This window comes from Melopsittacus undulatus, chromosome 12 (genome assembly GCF_012275295.1).
Source record: "Melopsittacus undulatus isolate bMelUnd1 chromosome 12, bMelUnd1.mat.Z, whole genome shotgun sequence".
NCBI lineage: Eukaryota > Metazoa > Chordata > Aves > Psittaciformes > Psittaculidae > Melopsittacus > Melopsittacus undulatus.
The window spans coordinates 19983624-20000306 of NC_047538.1; the positions used below are offsets into that span (position 1 = coordinate 19983624).

The 16683-nt window shown below is 41.0% G+C and overlaps 3 protein-coding genes across 7 annotated transcripts in view; 1 reads left to right on the forward strand and 2 right to left on the reverse strand.

The window, feature by feature from the left end:
* Positions 1–443: 443 nt before the first annotated feature.
* Positions 444–9186, reverse strand: RAD9B (RAD9 checkpoint clamp component B). 4 transcript variants are annotated; one of them, XM_005145200.3, is made up of 11 exons: positions 9136–9186; positions 8812–8882; positions 7813–7962; positions 7215–7329; positions 6180–6279; positions 5221–5327; positions 3451–3557; positions 2958–3022; positions 2008–2130; positions 1491–1743; positions 444–1182 (listed from the first exon to the last, which is right to left on the reverse strand). In XM_005145200.3, exons 1-11 carry the CDS (start codon positions 9167–9169, stop codon positions 1051–1053), a joined length of 1257 nt encoding a protein of 418 aa, XP_005145257.2. In that variant the 5' UTR covers positions 9170–9186; the 3' UTR covers positions 444–1050. The 4 variants fall into 4 exon arrangements, 3 of the variants coding, with proteins under 3 accessions (XP_005145257.2, XP_030901394.2, XP_030901395.2); XR_004080056.2 differs by having other exon boundaries at positions 1089–1182; positions 3446–3557; XM_031045534.2 differs by having other exon boundaries at positions 1041–1743.
* A 54-nt stretch (positions 9187–9240) lies between these two features.
* VPS29 (VPS29 retromer complex component) lies at positions 9241–13434 on the forward strand. 2 transcript variants are annotated; one of them, XM_034068555.1, is made up of 5 exons: positions 9241–9364; positions 9819–9830; positions 11675–11866; positions 12318–12553; positions 12721–13434. In XM_034068555.1, the coding sequence occupies exons 1-5, from the start codon at positions 9362–9364 to the stop codon at positions 12836–12838; spliced, it is 561 nt and encodes a 186-aa protein (XP_033924446.1). In that variant the 5' UTR covers positions 9241–9361; the 3' UTR covers positions 12839–13434. The 2 variants fall into 2 exon arrangements, with proteins under 2 accessions (XP_033924446.1, XP_033924447.1); XM_034068556.1 differs by lacking the exon at positions 9819–9830 and having other exon boundaries at positions 9284–9364.
* Positions 13435–14141: 707 nt separating this feature from the next.
* Positions 14142–16683, reverse strand: part of KNTC1 (kinetochore associated 1) — a 36431-nt gene continuing 33889 nt past the window's right edge. Inside the window, exons 61-64 of the mRNA XM_005145153.3 lie at positions 16522–16611; positions 15838–15983; positions 14887–14977; positions 14142–14636 (exon numbers count right to left, since the gene is read on the reverse strand). Of these exons, the coding sequence (XP_005145210.2) occupies positions 14580–14636; positions 14887–14977; positions 15838–15983; positions 16522–16611 (384 nt within the window). The 3' untranslated portion in view covers positions 14142–14579. The remainder of the gene's footprint in view (positions 14637–14886; positions 14978–15837; positions 15984–16521; positions 16612–16683) is intronic.

Here is a 16683-nt window from a genome sequence, read left to right on the forward strand (position 1 = left end):
CATCTATGCTTACCTAAGAAGCGATTATGTGAATTTCATGTCTGAGGTATAACTTATGCAGGAATAGTTCTGTAAATACATTTAAATGAATTGTAAAGATATTTAATAAATATAGTATTTATACTAAAATGTGCTTTTTAAAGTAAAGTTGACTGCAAAACCTCTGTTTGTCAACGCAGTGATGTCGGTAGTGGCACATGGATCACAGCCACTGCTACTGGGGTGTTGGGTTCTTGTTTAGACCTTCATCTGCTGTTCCTAAATCACTGTGGGAATGAAAGTGGGCTTTAATGATCTGGCAGCCAGAATCACCAGTTCTGGTTAATTAAAGATTGGGAAATTCAGTGTTTTATCCCAGTGTGACTTTGGGAACACTGCCACCGAGTTGTGGTGGATGAGGCTGGCGTGGGAAAAGAATAATGGGAGTCTGAAACACAGAAACCTCTGGAACATCACCTTTATTTGTTCAAATGCATTCCTCTGATGTTGGTTACTCAGGGAAATGCCAGTTCTACACCAGGCCTGGAAAAGGAGTGGTTGCTCCTCAGCAGTAGTGTGTCCGGCTGTGCTGGAGTGGGTGGATGGGTTCATTTTTCCAGCACTCAACTTTACACCAGCAGCTCAACTGGCCTCAGGTGGCACTGGGGCAATGAACAGCCGAAGCTGTTCTTGCACAACACGTAATGAACCCCAGACTGGGCAGCTGTGACCTGAACTTACACTGGGACAACAGGTAACGGTTCAGAGTGACTGTGCTGGTGGTGAATGTGAATAGCGAGGGGGAACTCTTAACCTGAACTGACAAATTAGCTGGTGCCAAGTTGAGTCCTTGTCTTGCAAAAAGGCATTGTCTGAGTGGGATTTCCACTTCCCAGACTCTGAACATGTATTCCTGAAGTTCACTGCACCAGCTTAGAACACAGCTTCCATCAAGCTCTAACTTGCAGAACAGCAGCTAAACTGTAAAACCAGGAACAGCTCCACCATTACCCCATCTTGTATCTTTCATGGCAAACCCCAGTACTCTTTAGGTTCAGATGCTTCATGGCACTAGAGGATTGGGGAGCTCTGCACATTGCCAAAATCCTCTTCAGTGTCGCTAGCTGTCGCTAGGCTATGGAAGGAGTGACTGGTGGCATCCTTCTCCTTACAGGAAACTGCTCCAAAAAACAGGGAATGAAACTGAAAATACAGTAATTATATAAGTCAGAAACTGTGAATTTGGGGTTAATTATTTCTGAAGCTTTTTCTACTTCAAGATCTTTACTAGTCTACAGCAGTTCCATATAAACCAGACCTGTCACCTGTGAGTATTCCCAGTATTAAATGTGGTGGTGGCGGTTTCTGTCAGCTCTGCTGCTGTGGGAGATGCTTCCATTGAAAGGCCACAGGCAGAATTGAATGTAGTTCCATGTAGTAACCCCCAGGCTACGTGTACCTAAACACCAGCTGAGGTGTTCCACCCTAAATACAACTGGCTGTCTCCTCACCTTGTCATAGTGAGCCTCTGCTGCCCCTGCTGCCAGCCCTGCATGGGCTGTGGTTGTTCCTCCTACCCCTGTTGCATCTCCCTCTGTGGCTCCAGGAATGACTTTTCTCTGCTTTACCAAAGGACTCCCAGGTTTTGCTGGCTCTGTGCTCGGGGTGTTTTCACTCCTCTGTGGCTTTTTGGAAGCATTTGCCTGCTTGCTGCTGTCTTTATCCATGGAGGCTTTTTCAGCTTTCCCTGTACGTGTCCCTGGGCTGGATTGGAGAGAGTAGGTCAGGTCAGTAACCGGCTTTTATGTGTTTCCATTAGAATGTCTATTCTCTGATAGTGAAATCATTATGGCTTTAGAATGGATTCTCAACAAGCACCTTCCCTTCCCCTCCTACTGCAATAACCCCGTGGAGATAAAAGAAAGCAGAAGCCAGTGCAGAGCCTGCTCTCTTGTACTGTATTATTGCTGGAACACTTAAACTTCAATTTTCCCTCCTCCCTCTCCCACCCTTGAAGCCCACTGGTACCTTTCCTGCTGTGGTGTAAAGCCAGGTGGTTGCTGCTGGGAAGTCTTCTTGTCAATGTCAGACAAGGTAGCCAAGATAAAGCTGGCTTCCAGCACCAGGTCTTCAATGCTGAAAGCAACTGGTCTAAACACAGATATTCAGAGGCATAAACCAGTGTGTGTAATGACACATGTTGTGGGAGAAAACAGCTTGTGCAATTCTACACATAAAGATTAAAATGTGCCTCTGAAAAGCTGAAAATGTGATGTATTTGCTGCTGAAAGATATGAGATGGCTTCCTGAGGCAGATTAAAATGCACCAATGAGTAAATGTTGTAAATACTATATAGTACTGAGTCAAATTATAGTTTTAAATATGCAACAGTTAAATTTGTATTTTAAACAGAAAACTGTTTCTTTAGACTATTAAATAAAACCATTGTCTGCGTTAGCATACTTCTGCCTTGATGTGGGTATTTTCCTACCCACACTGTTAGCAAATACAGCAATAACAGCTGTGTGAATCTTCGTCTATGGAAGTAGGGGCAAGTTCTCAATTTATCTGAATGTTTCTTTTTCTACTGTAATGAATTTTCTCAGTGTAGAATACTCCAGTGTATATTTTAATGAGGTTGGATGGGACTTGGAGCAACCTGGTGTAGTGGCAGAGGGCTGGAACTGGATGAGCTTTAAGGTCCCTTCCAACACAAACCAGTCTGATTCTGCGATCAGTCTGAGTGCCTGAAGCATGCAGGTGACTTCTGTATAGGTGATCATTAGTCAGCACGGGCAGCTTAGTAATGCTGTGCCTATGTTAAGTGCCTTCTGCATAATAACAGGCTATTTAACCCTGTATCACAGATTAGAAATAGAGCTTTTTCTGGTTTATTGTTCCAGTTAAATACAGAGTAACAAAACCTGAGTGTAGAGGTGTAACTGCTGCAGTTTGTCAGGTGTGTTCCCAAACGTACTTTCCAGAGATGTCAAAATGGATGGAGACAGGCACACTGGTGGCTTCTGAAAACACCAGGAGTCCCTGGGAAGAAGGGGTGGGTGGTTAAGCACCATTAAAACCAGAAGCTTAACATTAGAATCTAAGTTTATCCCAGATGTTGTTTACTGGCAAGAAAAGGTAAAAGTCAACTGCTTCTAGAACACATTTCCTGCCATCCCTGCTTGGGGCTTTGTCAAAGAAGCTTGTACATGGAGAACTTCTGTGGCCACGATGCTTCTCCAGGTCAGTCAGTGGTAAAACTGTTTCTGCTGCCTTTCAAAGGCTACTGTGAGGGACTCCCCATTGTCTGAAAGATGCTGGTTTTAAAGCTAATCCTTGACCAGCTGATGCAATAGTGCTGCTGGTCAGGAGGCCTGATGGAGCCCGTCCAGGGCCATCCTGCATTGTCCTGGTCAAGTCAAGCAAATTAATGGGAAAAGTTCTACTTTCAAAACAAGTTCTTACTTTACCCTTAATTCTTTAAGGCAAAATGTCACTTCAGAATCAACTCCAATCTGGAAGTAGTCAAATTCATCTGGATTCAGTTGTATTTCGGTAAGCATTGTCTTTGACAAATCTGTTTAAAGTAACAAGAAAGGAGGCAAGTTTGACCCCAACAAACTCTGATTATAACCCTGAGGTTGTTACACCAGCATTGTTTGAGCAAGTAATTGTATTTTTAGTGACTAACAGTAATAAATGTTTAGTTCATCTCAGTTTCTTTCATAATTAAAATCTTCAGTTTACTTATATTATGTAGATTTAAATGGCTTTTAACACAACCTGTTTGATGTTCCAGTGTGATCTAACCCAATACCTGCTGCTGCTATCACAAATCTGCTTTGTCTACAGGCATTCATCACAAATATTACCAGCTCCTTATTGCTGCATAGATGGGAAGATCAAAATGCCACTGACTTTAACAGGTTAATTATAATTGCTGACAATCATCAGAGGACAATGAAGGTGGATTTAGGTTCTTTGTTTTAAGTTATAATCTTTTCCTGTTACTAAGTGGCAACAGGAAACGGGCTCCTCGGTTTCAGGTGCCAATTGTTGCTTCTTATCATTAGGTCAGGCCCTAGTTGTTATTAGGTGCATGAAAAGAAAGTAAGAGGGAGGAACTGTAACACATTCAGCAGCTTCTGCAAGGCAGAACCTACCATGTGCAGGTGAGAACAAGTCTGGGCAGGAGGTGTGATGTGTGTATGTGAAAATTAAACCTGGATGTGGGAAAACCCAAGCCAGCACCAGATGATGTGTTCAAAGGACATGGTTTGTTTCATACAGAACATGTGCTGCAGGCAGTGTATTGCATTACATGCTACACAACAGCAATACTGCTTGTAATGCCTCCTTTTTCTCCTTCCTTGTTTGGGGTTTTGGTGTCTCGTTACATTTTTAACTACTCTTTTTTCACCTTTTCTTACAATACTCTTGTAAGTGTATGTTTCTAAACTAACCAAGTTTGTCATTCAAACTGTAATCTCTTCAATATCTTTTCAGTAATTTCTTCTCTATTTAAACTCCAGTCATCTTCCACTATTTAATCCTTCTTGCTCTCCACTGCTTTAGCCTGTTCCCAGCACAGCCCCACCTCTGCTCTAGGCAGTCATCTTTTTCTAGGTCATTATCCTCAAGCTTTGGTCATAAGCAAGTATGAGAAGCATCCCTTTATTATATGATATACAAGAACCTGTACTTCAGAAACACAATTACATCTTTAAAATTAGCTTGAGTCACACCCCATGAATTTAGATTGTTCTCATCTCAGCTGGAGATCTGAGAAGGGCAGCATGCAGCACTGCACTGTTAGGCCAGCTAACACACTGTATTGCCCTTCTACTAAAATACAGTCTGTAAGGAAATCAGTTCTGTAATTGTGGTATTCAGATTTAAATAGTCCTTTTTCAAAACATAAAAGGATCTCCTTTTTCCTGTCTGCTGCCATGCTTCTGTTCCTGCAGCACAGTAATTACTCTGCTCAAGCCTATGGCAAGTGACATCATTTACTTCAATTGGCTGTTCAGTCTGATATCTGCTACTGATACCAGGACATGGTGTTAAAAAATGTACTTTCTTCAAATATATTAAAACCAAAGCGCAGGACTTGGAATCTCCCTGTGTATGTTCCCTCTCTCACAAATCTCATTCAGCCATAAAACGCACTCTCTGGTTATTACTCTTTTAGTTACCTGTTTTAAAGTCCCAATATTGTTTCATACTTTGAATTTTCTTACCAGCGTCCTCCTCGGTGTAACTCTTGAAACAAACTTTCATTGGTGTAACTGATAGAGTTACTTCTTCTTGACTGGTGGGGAAGTGAACCATGATATCAGCCAGCAGCCTGTAAAGTGTCAGTCAGTGTTAAAATACCTGCCACAGATTCCCAGCCAGTGTTTGTTACTCACACGAGAAACTAAAACAGTTCCTGGGCAGTACTGGTTGCAAAAGTGCCTTTAAAATGTGCATCCCCTCCTGTGTGTGCATCTTTTTCATTTATTTATGTGGCAATAGGTACAGAAGACATCTAAAAATACAGCCAGTCATTACAAAAGCAGATTTCTTTGATGTCTGTGTATGCTGCCAGAGCAGTCTTACATATATATATGCATCTGATACCCTTCCATTTTGAGCAACCCCCAGTATTAACTCTTTATTAAAAGCTTAGTTTTTTATAGTTACATAATCTTTTTATAATGACAATACATACTATCTATACATAGAGATCTTTATACACTTTTAATGGCTGATTCTTGTGACAAGAAAACACTGTCAGGAGCACTGACAGTGACAGAAATGCTGTAAGGAGAAGTACAGTCATACTGTTCTATGCCTTTTCCTGCAGTGACAAGAACTTTGCCTTGTTGCACTGAAGAAATTGTACTTTTACCACTGGTTTCTTTACCTATAACATTCCAGCTCTGCTTTAGCTGTCATAGGTGGAAGTATCTTAAAGGTATGAATTCAAAGCACACATTACATGCTTCTCAAGGTTAGACCAAGTGGGATTAATGGCAGAATGAGCTCAATTTCTTAAGCTGCGATATGAAAAATCAAGCACTAAGATACAGGATTTAGGACTTTGCCATTTTTGACTGGGCCCAGTCAGACTTTGAGTCTGTCAATGACTATGGCACCAGTATCATTGCCTGTAAGATTCTGTGTTCCAGAAAAAGAACATTCTCATATTCATTACCTGGAGTGGAATTTAAGTACGTTGGGACACATGTGCTTTGCAAAAACAGCCTGCAGCGGATCACATTCTTGAAACGTTAGGTTGTATGTTTTTACAACACCTGAGTATAAAGGATATGAACAAAATCAGTGCTGGTCTGTCACTTTAACTGGTTTATTCAGTATTAACTGTCCTTTTAGGAGATCTCAGTAAGAGAAAGTAACTACACTTACTCTAGCTGTGTGGAAATAACTCGCTAACAAATAGAAAACTGCATTAACCTGCCATGGGAGACTTCCTTCATCCTATTAGTTATGCCCTGCAAGGATCTGATGTATTCTTAAGAATTCACAAGATGCAAGTGAAGAGCAACAAGTGCAACAAATGCAGGGAGTGGGGAAAGGCTTCAGTGTTTAACTGGTACAATATAAATGGTGACAGAATCAGATCTCTGTGTATTTCTAGATAAGCATGAGCTAAGAGAGCTTAATGATCCTTCCCTAATTCAATGTATTCTCTCATTATTAGTGACATGAGCTGGCTTTTTAATGATATATACCACTGCCTATCACACAGTGGTATCACAAGCTATCACATCAGCAAGCTGTGTTGATAGATGATGGTTCTTTATAAGTTTTACAAAGTACACCTGGTGTTCTGCTGGACTGAGGATGTCAGACCTGTTGCTGTGCTAAATAACTGTGTTAGAAGGGGAAAGACCCAGTAAATCCTATACCAAACCAGGACTTCCCTCCCTTTCCATAATGTGTTTTTAAGGGTTTACTTCAGCCTCATTCTAAATGTTGTAGGCAGTTGGCTGGCAATTAATATACAGCATGCACTAACTACTGAGCTGAAGACTGTCTGTCTGATAAAGCCTATTTTAACTTCATTTTAATAAGGTAATGCAGATAATAGGTATAAATAAGGATGTGAAGAGGCTGGAAGTGTTTGGCATAATGTTCCATCAAGAACATTCAGCTCCTAATTACACTCAATATTGTGCTGCCCTGCTGTTTTAAACTGGTGCTGCTCCTGTGAAGATGTGTAACCTACCATGTTTGCAGAGGAGCTGAAAAGTTATGTGATGATCATTAATATTTGTATAAATGCTGCATTTCTCTACATTCCTTTCCAGCACATTTACACATCTAAATACAGGAAGAACTGACTGTAAAGAAAACAAACAAATTAGTGCAGAGGTTATTCACTAAGCAATATTTCTCCTACTTTTGTTTTATATCAAGTTCCTGCATTTATAGCTTCCCCAAACTGCTTTGTAAGCAGATACTAACCCTTGCCATCCTCACCCACTATTCCAATACATGGCCAATAGAGCTGTTTGCTAGAGAACTGGTCAAATCTCTCCTGGCTCATATTGGTTGTGAAGGAGAACCACTGAGAGGCAGAAATGTGGTATTACTTTATGCTGAGATAAAGCTGCCTCAGACTTTGGGAACCACAGGGCACAGCTGAGGAGGTACAACTTCCAAACATAATTAACTACTAACCCCCTTTTGCAGAGCTGCTCAGAAGTGTTTGAGTTCAGAGCCACCCACATACCTCTAGGAGCCTCCCTCTATAACTTCATTTGGAAATTGGGCCAATTTGCTGCTTACAAAGCTGTGCATTGAAAAAATCCATTCAAATGTACCTTGATTATCAATTTACATGGGGGGGATAACTGCTTGTCCTTCTGATGTGGCTGAGGCACAGCTGCCCAGCAGTAGTGTTGGAAAAACATAGACGAGAAGAACACGTATGCATATGCTGACCTTGAAGAATTCACTGATCTCAAGGCAAGCTGAAAATGGAAGTAAAATAATTTATTAATTAATATTTATTAACTCAAAACTATTTATATTGTAACTTTAACAAAAAAAACCCTCAGTGTTTCAGTACCATACAGGAACCACCAAGCTTTTAAATCTCATACTCAAATACAGATGCATTATGGATAGAGTCATAGTTCAAACTTATCACCAGTATCATTACTGGTATAATACAGGCAGAGGAATCCAGTCTATGGACATTTAAGTGGCCCTGACCTTTGGTGAGTTACCAGAACACTTGGAGCTCTGTATGAAGCATCTGGAGTTTATTCTAGAACAATCTTCCTCTACGCCTACCCAAACAACTCATACAAATGAGCAAAGACACCAATAGCACCCCAAACCCCCTTCAGGTATAAAAGGGAATTATTTCCACTTTCCACCCTCCCAGCAAGTCAAAATCACTTTTAACTAAGAAACCCCTAGAGAAAACCCCTAATAATGCTGGAAATGGCGTTTGATTAATCAAAGGCACATTAATGGATGCACCCTTCCTGTTGAGTCATCCTGGTGCAAAACATGTTGTTTAGAGGCAGCTTCTGATGGGGTACAGCACATAAACCTTTTGACCCATGGTATTAATCCAGATGTCCTGGACAAGCTCAGGGAACAAAGAATGGAACAGTAGGGGCAGAGTGGGAACGGCTCTTCCATGATGCAATCTGCATAATTACCATTACAGATAATATGGCATTTGTCCATCTTGAAAGTGGAGGGGCTCAGATAGGAGGGTACCTGCGGGAACCACTGCATTATCCAACAAGGTAAATGTGGCGCTTCCAAGAGAGACTTTAAAACGACAATAAATCAAATCCACTTACACCTTTCTCTAAGGGGTCAAACCAGAACTCATCGCTAATACGTGCTATGGCGTGAATCGCTCTTCCGAACACTGGCAGGAAAAGAAAACAACGCAATGTGCAAACCCAAAGTTAGACTGCATCTTCTCCAGACTAAGTGAAGAGGAAACATCACAAACGGTTTATGCATTTCAATCAAAACCAATGGCAGGGTGGAAAACGTTACTCTTTACAGCACAAACACCTCGAAGCCCGCTTTGCAGCATTCCCCTGAGGCAGCCCCGCTCTGGGGAGCCCGTTTGTCCCACATGAACCCTCAGACCGGAGCTCGCCGCCCCCCGGTACCTCTGAGGTGCGCCCCAACAATGACACACTTCATGGCCGCCCCTTCCCTCACACGACGGCTGCGGGGCGTGCCTCAGAGACCCGGATGTAGCCGGAAGGCGGCTGCGGAGAAACGCGTTTTGGCCTGAGTTTGGCCCTTCGGAGGCGCCGTAGCGGGTGCTTGGCGCCGGCCTGGCTTCCGGGAGCAGGCGCAGCGGGCGCTGTGAGGAGCGCGGCGCCGGGCAGGATGGTGAGCGGCGGGGCCGCAGCGGGCCCCGGCTCCGGGGGCTTCCTCGCCCCGTGGAGCCGGAGCTCCCTGGGTTCGCTTCCTCCGGGGGGCGGTGGGGAGGGATGTGGGGAACGCGCTGTCGGGGAATGCTTGCTATCCGTGGCCGCCCCAAGTCCCCCCCCCCGTGCCGAGCTGAGGTAGATGGAGGGCGGGCGGGGAGCGCTGAGGAGGGGCCGTGCGGAGGGGCTGTGGCGGTCGGGAGCTGCGCGCAGGAGCTGAGTTTTAATTTAATTTAATTTAATTTAATTATTTTTAACGCTTCTTTCATAACATCAGCAATTCATTAATTATTATTTGCCTGTTCATTCGGCTGTATTTTCTTTTCTGTTGCTTTCTTTTGGTTTAACATTGATCATGGTTCACCCTGTTTTTCATTTCCCCCCCTGTCTGCAATCAACTTCTCCATTCCAATAAGGCTGGGCACAGAGTAAGTTTACTCCTCTTGGCTGTTGCTAACACTGGTGGTAAGGGCTTGTTAGTGTTACTAGATGATACGGATGTCAGATGGGACACGTGAATTAGGGGCTGCTGTGCAAACCATGCTCAGGATTGCACCAAAATGCCTAGTAAAAGCCAGCTGGCATAACGTTCTTTGCCACTGCTTCATGCTGCTGTGACTATTAAACACACTTCAGTACTTTTATCAGGTTTTGTTACTGTAGGTTGCCAAGCTTTTCTGTAATTAACAGGTGCTCAAATATGATTTGGGGGAGAATATGGGATCGGCTGCTTTGTCAGCAAAGGAAACGGCCTTCATTGAACGCACACATGCTGCTGACTGCAGTGGGGTTGTGCGATTTGAGTGGCAGGGTAATTCTATTAAACATTAAATACATAACTGGCATTGCATGTCCTAGTCGCTTAAGCATTAGTAAGAGAATCTGTTTATTGCTACTTCAATAATCAAAATCACTTATTACACATTTTCTACTTGCATTCAACTATACCAGCTCTAGGCTGATGCTAGGAGGAGTATTTTTCACTGGCAACTCTTGAAAGACCATCAAAAATGTCTTTTTTTTTTCCCCTCTCCTGGGTTAGTTTTAAATTGGCAGCTCATGGATTCAAAACCTCTTGTATTGTTTTACCAGTACTTTAATCCATCTGTTCTCTGAAGATGCGTGGTTTTGATGATGGCATGGAAATACCCCAATAAAACCAAAACCCACCAAAGTTTTGCCTTTTTTTTGATGCCTGTAAGCATGAAGACAGCTGCATGGCCTAAAAATATCAAAAATAAATATTAAAAATAATTTATTAGCATAGTTACTACTTCTTATATATATATGTATGTGCTGCGTCTTTTACAAGCGCATTTGACAGCTGTCATTTTAGGTACTGTTACTAACAAAGTGTTACGGTTGGAAGATAAACTTTTTATTATGGAGCTATTCATCAAATTAACAGGGATGATTCTGTAGATCCAGTGTTTTTGCAGCATAGTGGTGTCACATCCCATGCTTTATAGAGCTTTCCATGCCCTTTTTGCATAATTAATTTATTGCTGTTGCTTGCATTAATTCTTTATTTGCACATTTAAAGCCTGTGCTGTTAAACTATAGCCCTACTTCAGCTGAATCCTTAATTTCGAAGCCCCATTAAATTGGTATTCTCCTTGCAGCTGTTGTACTGCAACTATGAGTACCTAGAACCTGTAACAGCAGCACTGTGTGCACTATGTGTAATAGTCTGCCTTATTTTATCTGCAGTGCCCTGGTTTATTTTGTTTATTGTTCTTTAATCTGTTAGACTTACTCTGTTGTTCAGTGGTTCCTCAATAAGGGCTCTGAACAAGCTTTGTGTTCTGATCAGCTATTAACACATGTTGCAAACTTTCAGTGCTTTTTATTTGCCTTTTTTTTCTTTGGTTAAGAAAACAATTAATTAGAAATTGGGTTTGAGTTTTAAGGGCAATTGGCCACAGTCTAGCCAGGTCTGTGCTTGAGAACATGTGCTACAGATAGCTTATGGTAGTTCCTAAATTTATGTAAAATACATCAAGTAGTAATGTGTCTGTTTTACACCTTGCAATGGCTTTCAGCAACCAAATAAATGGAGATGCTGTAGGCTGTTTTGGTAAGGCCCCTCTGGGTAATGTCCTATGGTAGTAAGGGCCCCATTTTCCCTCAATACAGCAATATTCCATCACAGTTTCAGACTTATGCCAAGTTAGAAAACTGAAGAACACATTGCAAAGCTTTCTGTTTGCCTGTGGTTCTTGTCTTAATAAGCACCTTGTAACAACCTTTCTTTCCTGTTGTGATACCTAAGTTGGTGTTAGTGCTGGGAGATCTTCACATTCCACATCGATGCAACAGCCTCCCAGCCAAGTTCAAAAAGCTGCTGGTTCCAGGGAAGATCCAACACATCCTCTGCACGGGAAACCTCTGCACCAAGGACACTTATGACTACCTCAAGACTCTGGCTGGGGACGTTCATGTTGTCAGAGGGGACTTTGATGAGGTAGTGTCCTCTCTTGATAATAACGTTGGCTTTGTACATCTACATCGAGGGTTATTTGTAATTCAAATAAAAGTGGGCAAACTGAGGTTTGGGTAGTGCAGCAGGACGTGCTGCTGTCAGGCCTTTGAAGTTCCTTGCATCCTGCCACATTCTCCAGTGTTCATAAAAGCAGCTTTGTAGCAGTAGGGTCAGTTACATTGACTGTTTTCATAAGCACTGGCACAGGCTGCCCATAGAAGCTGGGGCCTGAAGCAGTCTGATCTAGTAGAAAGTGTCCCCGCCCCTGGCAGGGGGTTGAAACTGGGTGAGCATTAAGGTCCCTTCCAACCCAAACCCGTCTGGGATTCTGTGATACGAATCTAATCTTTCCCCCCTCTCTCCTTTGTGTTGCATAGAATTGTTTTTAAAGCATAAATCTGTACATCTAATCTGTGGTTGGTTTCTTTTTTAGAACCTGAATTATCCTGAACAGAAAGTTGTAACTGTCGGACAGTTCAAAATTGGGCTGATTCATGGCCATCAGGTTATTCCTTGGGGTGACATGGCCAGCCTGGCACTGCTACAAAGGCAGTTTGATGTGGACATCCTAATTTCAGGACATACACACAAATTTGAGGCATTTGAACATGAAAACAAGTTCTATATCAACCCGGGATCAGCTACAGGAGCCTATCATGCCTTAGAGAAGTAAGTGAAATATGGAAATGATCTGTGGGGATAACTGCAAATCTCATTATGAAGATTAATGTTGACATTCTAAGTGCTTGGGAGAGGAAGGGTTGATAGGAGCAGTGAAACACTGCTGAGGTGATTGTATACTCACAATTAATATGAATTTTTCCCTCTCTTTCCAGCAACATCATTCCTTCATTTGTGCTGATGGATATCCAAGCTTCCACGGTAGTTACGTATGTCTATCAACTAATTGGAGATGATGTGAAAGTAGAAAGAATTGAGTACAAAAAATCTTAAACATGCTTTGGCTTGTCTGGTATTTTTACCATCTCATTCTGGACTGCAAGTTCCAATACTTGATTGCTAGTTTACAGTCCTGCCCTTACTCACTAACAGCTTAAACAATGTAGCTTCTTGGTAATAACTTTAAAACATCATTGTGTTTGCTTTTCTCTCTATGAATTGATTTGTAAAATATTCCATTAAAGTAACTGTTTAAATAACTGTTCCTTTATGTTGTAATAAACTCCACTTCGTAGAAAAACTAAGCTTTATGAACTGGTGTTGGGGAAAAATACTGCACCAGTTGCAAGTGCTTTCCAAATGCCCTGTGCTCTGGTGACTTCTGAAGGATATTTAATTGTAAAAGGCTTGAACAAAAAGACTGGGGGGCTCTGGGGCCATGTGATGTTTGCTTCAGAATCCAGTTGATACTTAATTTTCTCAACCTAACATTCCCAATAAAATGGATTTACAGATTCCGAAACTATTGCAGTTAACTCATAACCTACAGTAGTAATTTCACTGCAGAAAGTTTAGTCTTTTTATAATCAAAGCAGTTTCAAATACCCCTATGCTTTAATGAATGATGGTCTCATTAAATCTATAAATGATGAAGAGAGGCTTTCCTTTATTTATGGTTCATGTCTGACACTACAGCTATACATGCTTTGCTCCATGTGCAGAGCTTTTGGATATGTAATTCCATATGACACTTGTGCTATGATGGGAGACTAAGACATGGGTTGTTCAAGACAACTAGAGTGTTGGGCTTTCCTTTCTCATGCCTGCAGGGAACTTAAAAGTATATTCTGTATATATATAATTGGATCCCATTTTGCTAACCTTCCAATAAAACCAGAACATTAACTTTTGTCTTCTGCAGAAGAACATTAAGTGCTGGACTATTTACTTTGCAGTTGTTGGCCTTTGTATTATGGCTCTTTCCAGTGTGGTATACGTGCAAGAAGCTGTGCAGTATTTGTCACAAAGTTTTGAGTTAAGTTCTATGGAAAACCATAGTTTAAAGGATCAGCTAGAACCCTTACTCTGTAATAAGCTGACTAAATAACTTCTATTCAAAATAAATCTGCTTTACCTTAGAGACCAGTGTTTCAGCCTAGTATCTTGGGGAGCCTCTGGCTAACTGCTACTTCATGCAGTGAAACACGTGGCTATTGCTGTGTCCTGCTGCAGACATACAGAAAGAACAGAGTTGAAAGGAAAACCTTGGCACACATTACTCAAGGAAGGTTAGTGACTGACTGGAACAATGCCATAATTAAAAAAGGCTTATGGAATACCATAAGGACAAAATGGATACAAGAAGTCAGTTTATTTGTGCTCACTGTAGCTATAATTACAACTAGACTACAAAGTATATTTTACATCAAGTACACCATTTACAGTTTTAGAAACAGTTTATCATTATGTTATGTTTGTGTGAATGTAGTCTTAGAGATGCTGATAGCAGACTTAAACATGGAGAAATACAGAAGGAAATAAACTAATCCTCCCTAAAATGAAAGTGCAGAATATGAACATTATTCTTGAATAGAAACGAGAAATCTTACTGTAAATCTAAACTGTTTCAACAGAAAGAGGATGGAGAAGAAACAGCCTTGAACAGTTAAACGTGTAAAGCTCAGGGTAGCTTTTGATGTAAGAGCATAGAGGTTATAGATGAATGTTCACTTGACTGCAGGAGCATTCTCAATGCATGGCCCTCCTATTGCCAGCAGAGGGAGAAAAGGGTAAATCAAGACCTTATCAATGACAGTTCAAGTACAGACTTCTCTGGTCCATTCAAATACATCTGGAAGGTGAAAAAAACAGTATTAATAGGGCTTAGGAAAAGGGGAGAGCATCTAAAACCTGTGGCAGATTTGGTCCAAGTAAAAATGAAATATTTTAATTAATAAAGGGATATTTTATTATATACAATATATTTTACAAAAATTAATTATTTTTGTAAAAGTATTTTTGCTAAAAGGTGAGTGAAATTCTTAGTTTAGAAAAACAAAAGGACAAAGTACTATGTGAGGTACAGAATTGGCTTGTTTTACCTTCAGAAGGTCGGATGATGGTATATCTGCCAGAGTGGGGTTTCCACATTTCTCTTGATATTCTTGAATTAGGGCTGTAGCATCATCAATGCTGTAAGAGGCAGAAGTTTATCAACTTCATCAACTCAAAACACCCTTAAGGGCCAAGAATTCAGACTATATACACTGAAGTGGAACAATAAGGTATGACCCCACATTTTTGCAGTCAGATAGCTCCTGTCATTTCCCAGTAGAGGGATACAAGCCATGACAAGCCTAGCATTTAACCTGTGACTGCTAATAAAATCAGTATATACTAGAGTTTAAACAACTATTTATTGGTTCCCATCCCATTCTGACTGCAGGATAGCTGGTAACTCACAATACTGAGTACTTGAGGTGTGAAGTGAAAGGCTGCAGCTGTGTTCAATACCCAAGTGCTGTGAGTCACCACTGATGGATTCCTGATTGGGAACAGCCCTGCAGCAGGCTCAGCAGCAAGCTCCTTTGTTTCATATAAGTGGAAGGTAAGAGGTAGTTCTAGCTCTTGAAAACCACAAATTCTTAAGGCTGGAGTACAGGCAGTTTATTTTTTTCAGTGCTTGTATTGCTGAAGCTGTGACTCTTGACACCACCAGGCTGAGATCATCTGAAGGTATGGTCAAGTGATTCAAAAGTGCTTGCTTTTTCAGTCAGGTTATTTATGCTGTTTTAACTGCATTTGATCTGGTTGCCAGTCTAGGCTCTACAAAATGTTACCTTGCCTTGAATGACACTGTAAAACTCTGGCCTAAGTATGCAAAGGAGTGAGGTGTGATTCTTGTTTTATTCATTTAACTTAGTACTACAGAAATTCTTCAAGACTTAAGTACTAGAGAATCTCAATGACATAAACTGAACTAAACTAAAAGAGAAATTAAGCTTCTGTTACTATCAATAATGCATCACCTGTTTCACCTTTTATTAACTTACCAGTTCTTCTTTACAAAGTAATCCACCAGTTCTTTCAGTCTGTGAGTACTCATCAGTTGTTGCTTCAACAGTGGAAAATACTTAGTTTTCAAGAATTTTTCATACAGCTTCTCATTTATGATGCTGTCCAAAACCAAAGATCTGATCTGTAGGTTGGAGATTTAGTAACGAAAAAGCATTAGTATTTTAAACAGAACAATTTTACTGTTGAATGAAAAGAGCTCAAAGTTTTCTTTCTGGACTCCCAGAGAGATTATTGTTTTATTTTAAGCTTTATGTTTTAGTGCTGAAATTGGCAGATTTTACAAATTAAGAAACTTGCCCTTAGGAAGGCAGCCCAAGACAAAGCAACAGAGTGCAGTTTTATAAGCTTTTTGGCCTTTTAGCTTAAAATTCTATTTAGAAAAATACAGTCATAGTGCTGCAAACAACGCTGGCTCACAAACAGAGCAGCCTGTAACACTGTGTGTATACAAGGATTTTTTCAGTTGCACAACATTAATAAAAATGCAAAAATCCCTGCTAAAGTTGCTCTGTTTTACAAGTGGGCAGTATGTCAACTAATGCTTGGCAAGATCAGGGCAGAGAGGGAAAAAAGGTTCTGAGTACCTTTATCTTCTTGTCTAACAAAAAGCCCCAAAGTCAAAGAAGGCAAGCGAAGTAAATAACATTTACTTTATTTACCTGAGAAGCAAAGGCTACTACTTCTCCAGTGTTCATGTGCTCATCTATTTGTTGCAGCACAGTTTCTGCATTACATGTCGATAAGAAGCCCTTGTAAAAGGAAGTTACAAAACGTTATTAATCTGAGTGATTAAAGTAGAAACTCTTCCTTCAAAGCAAGTA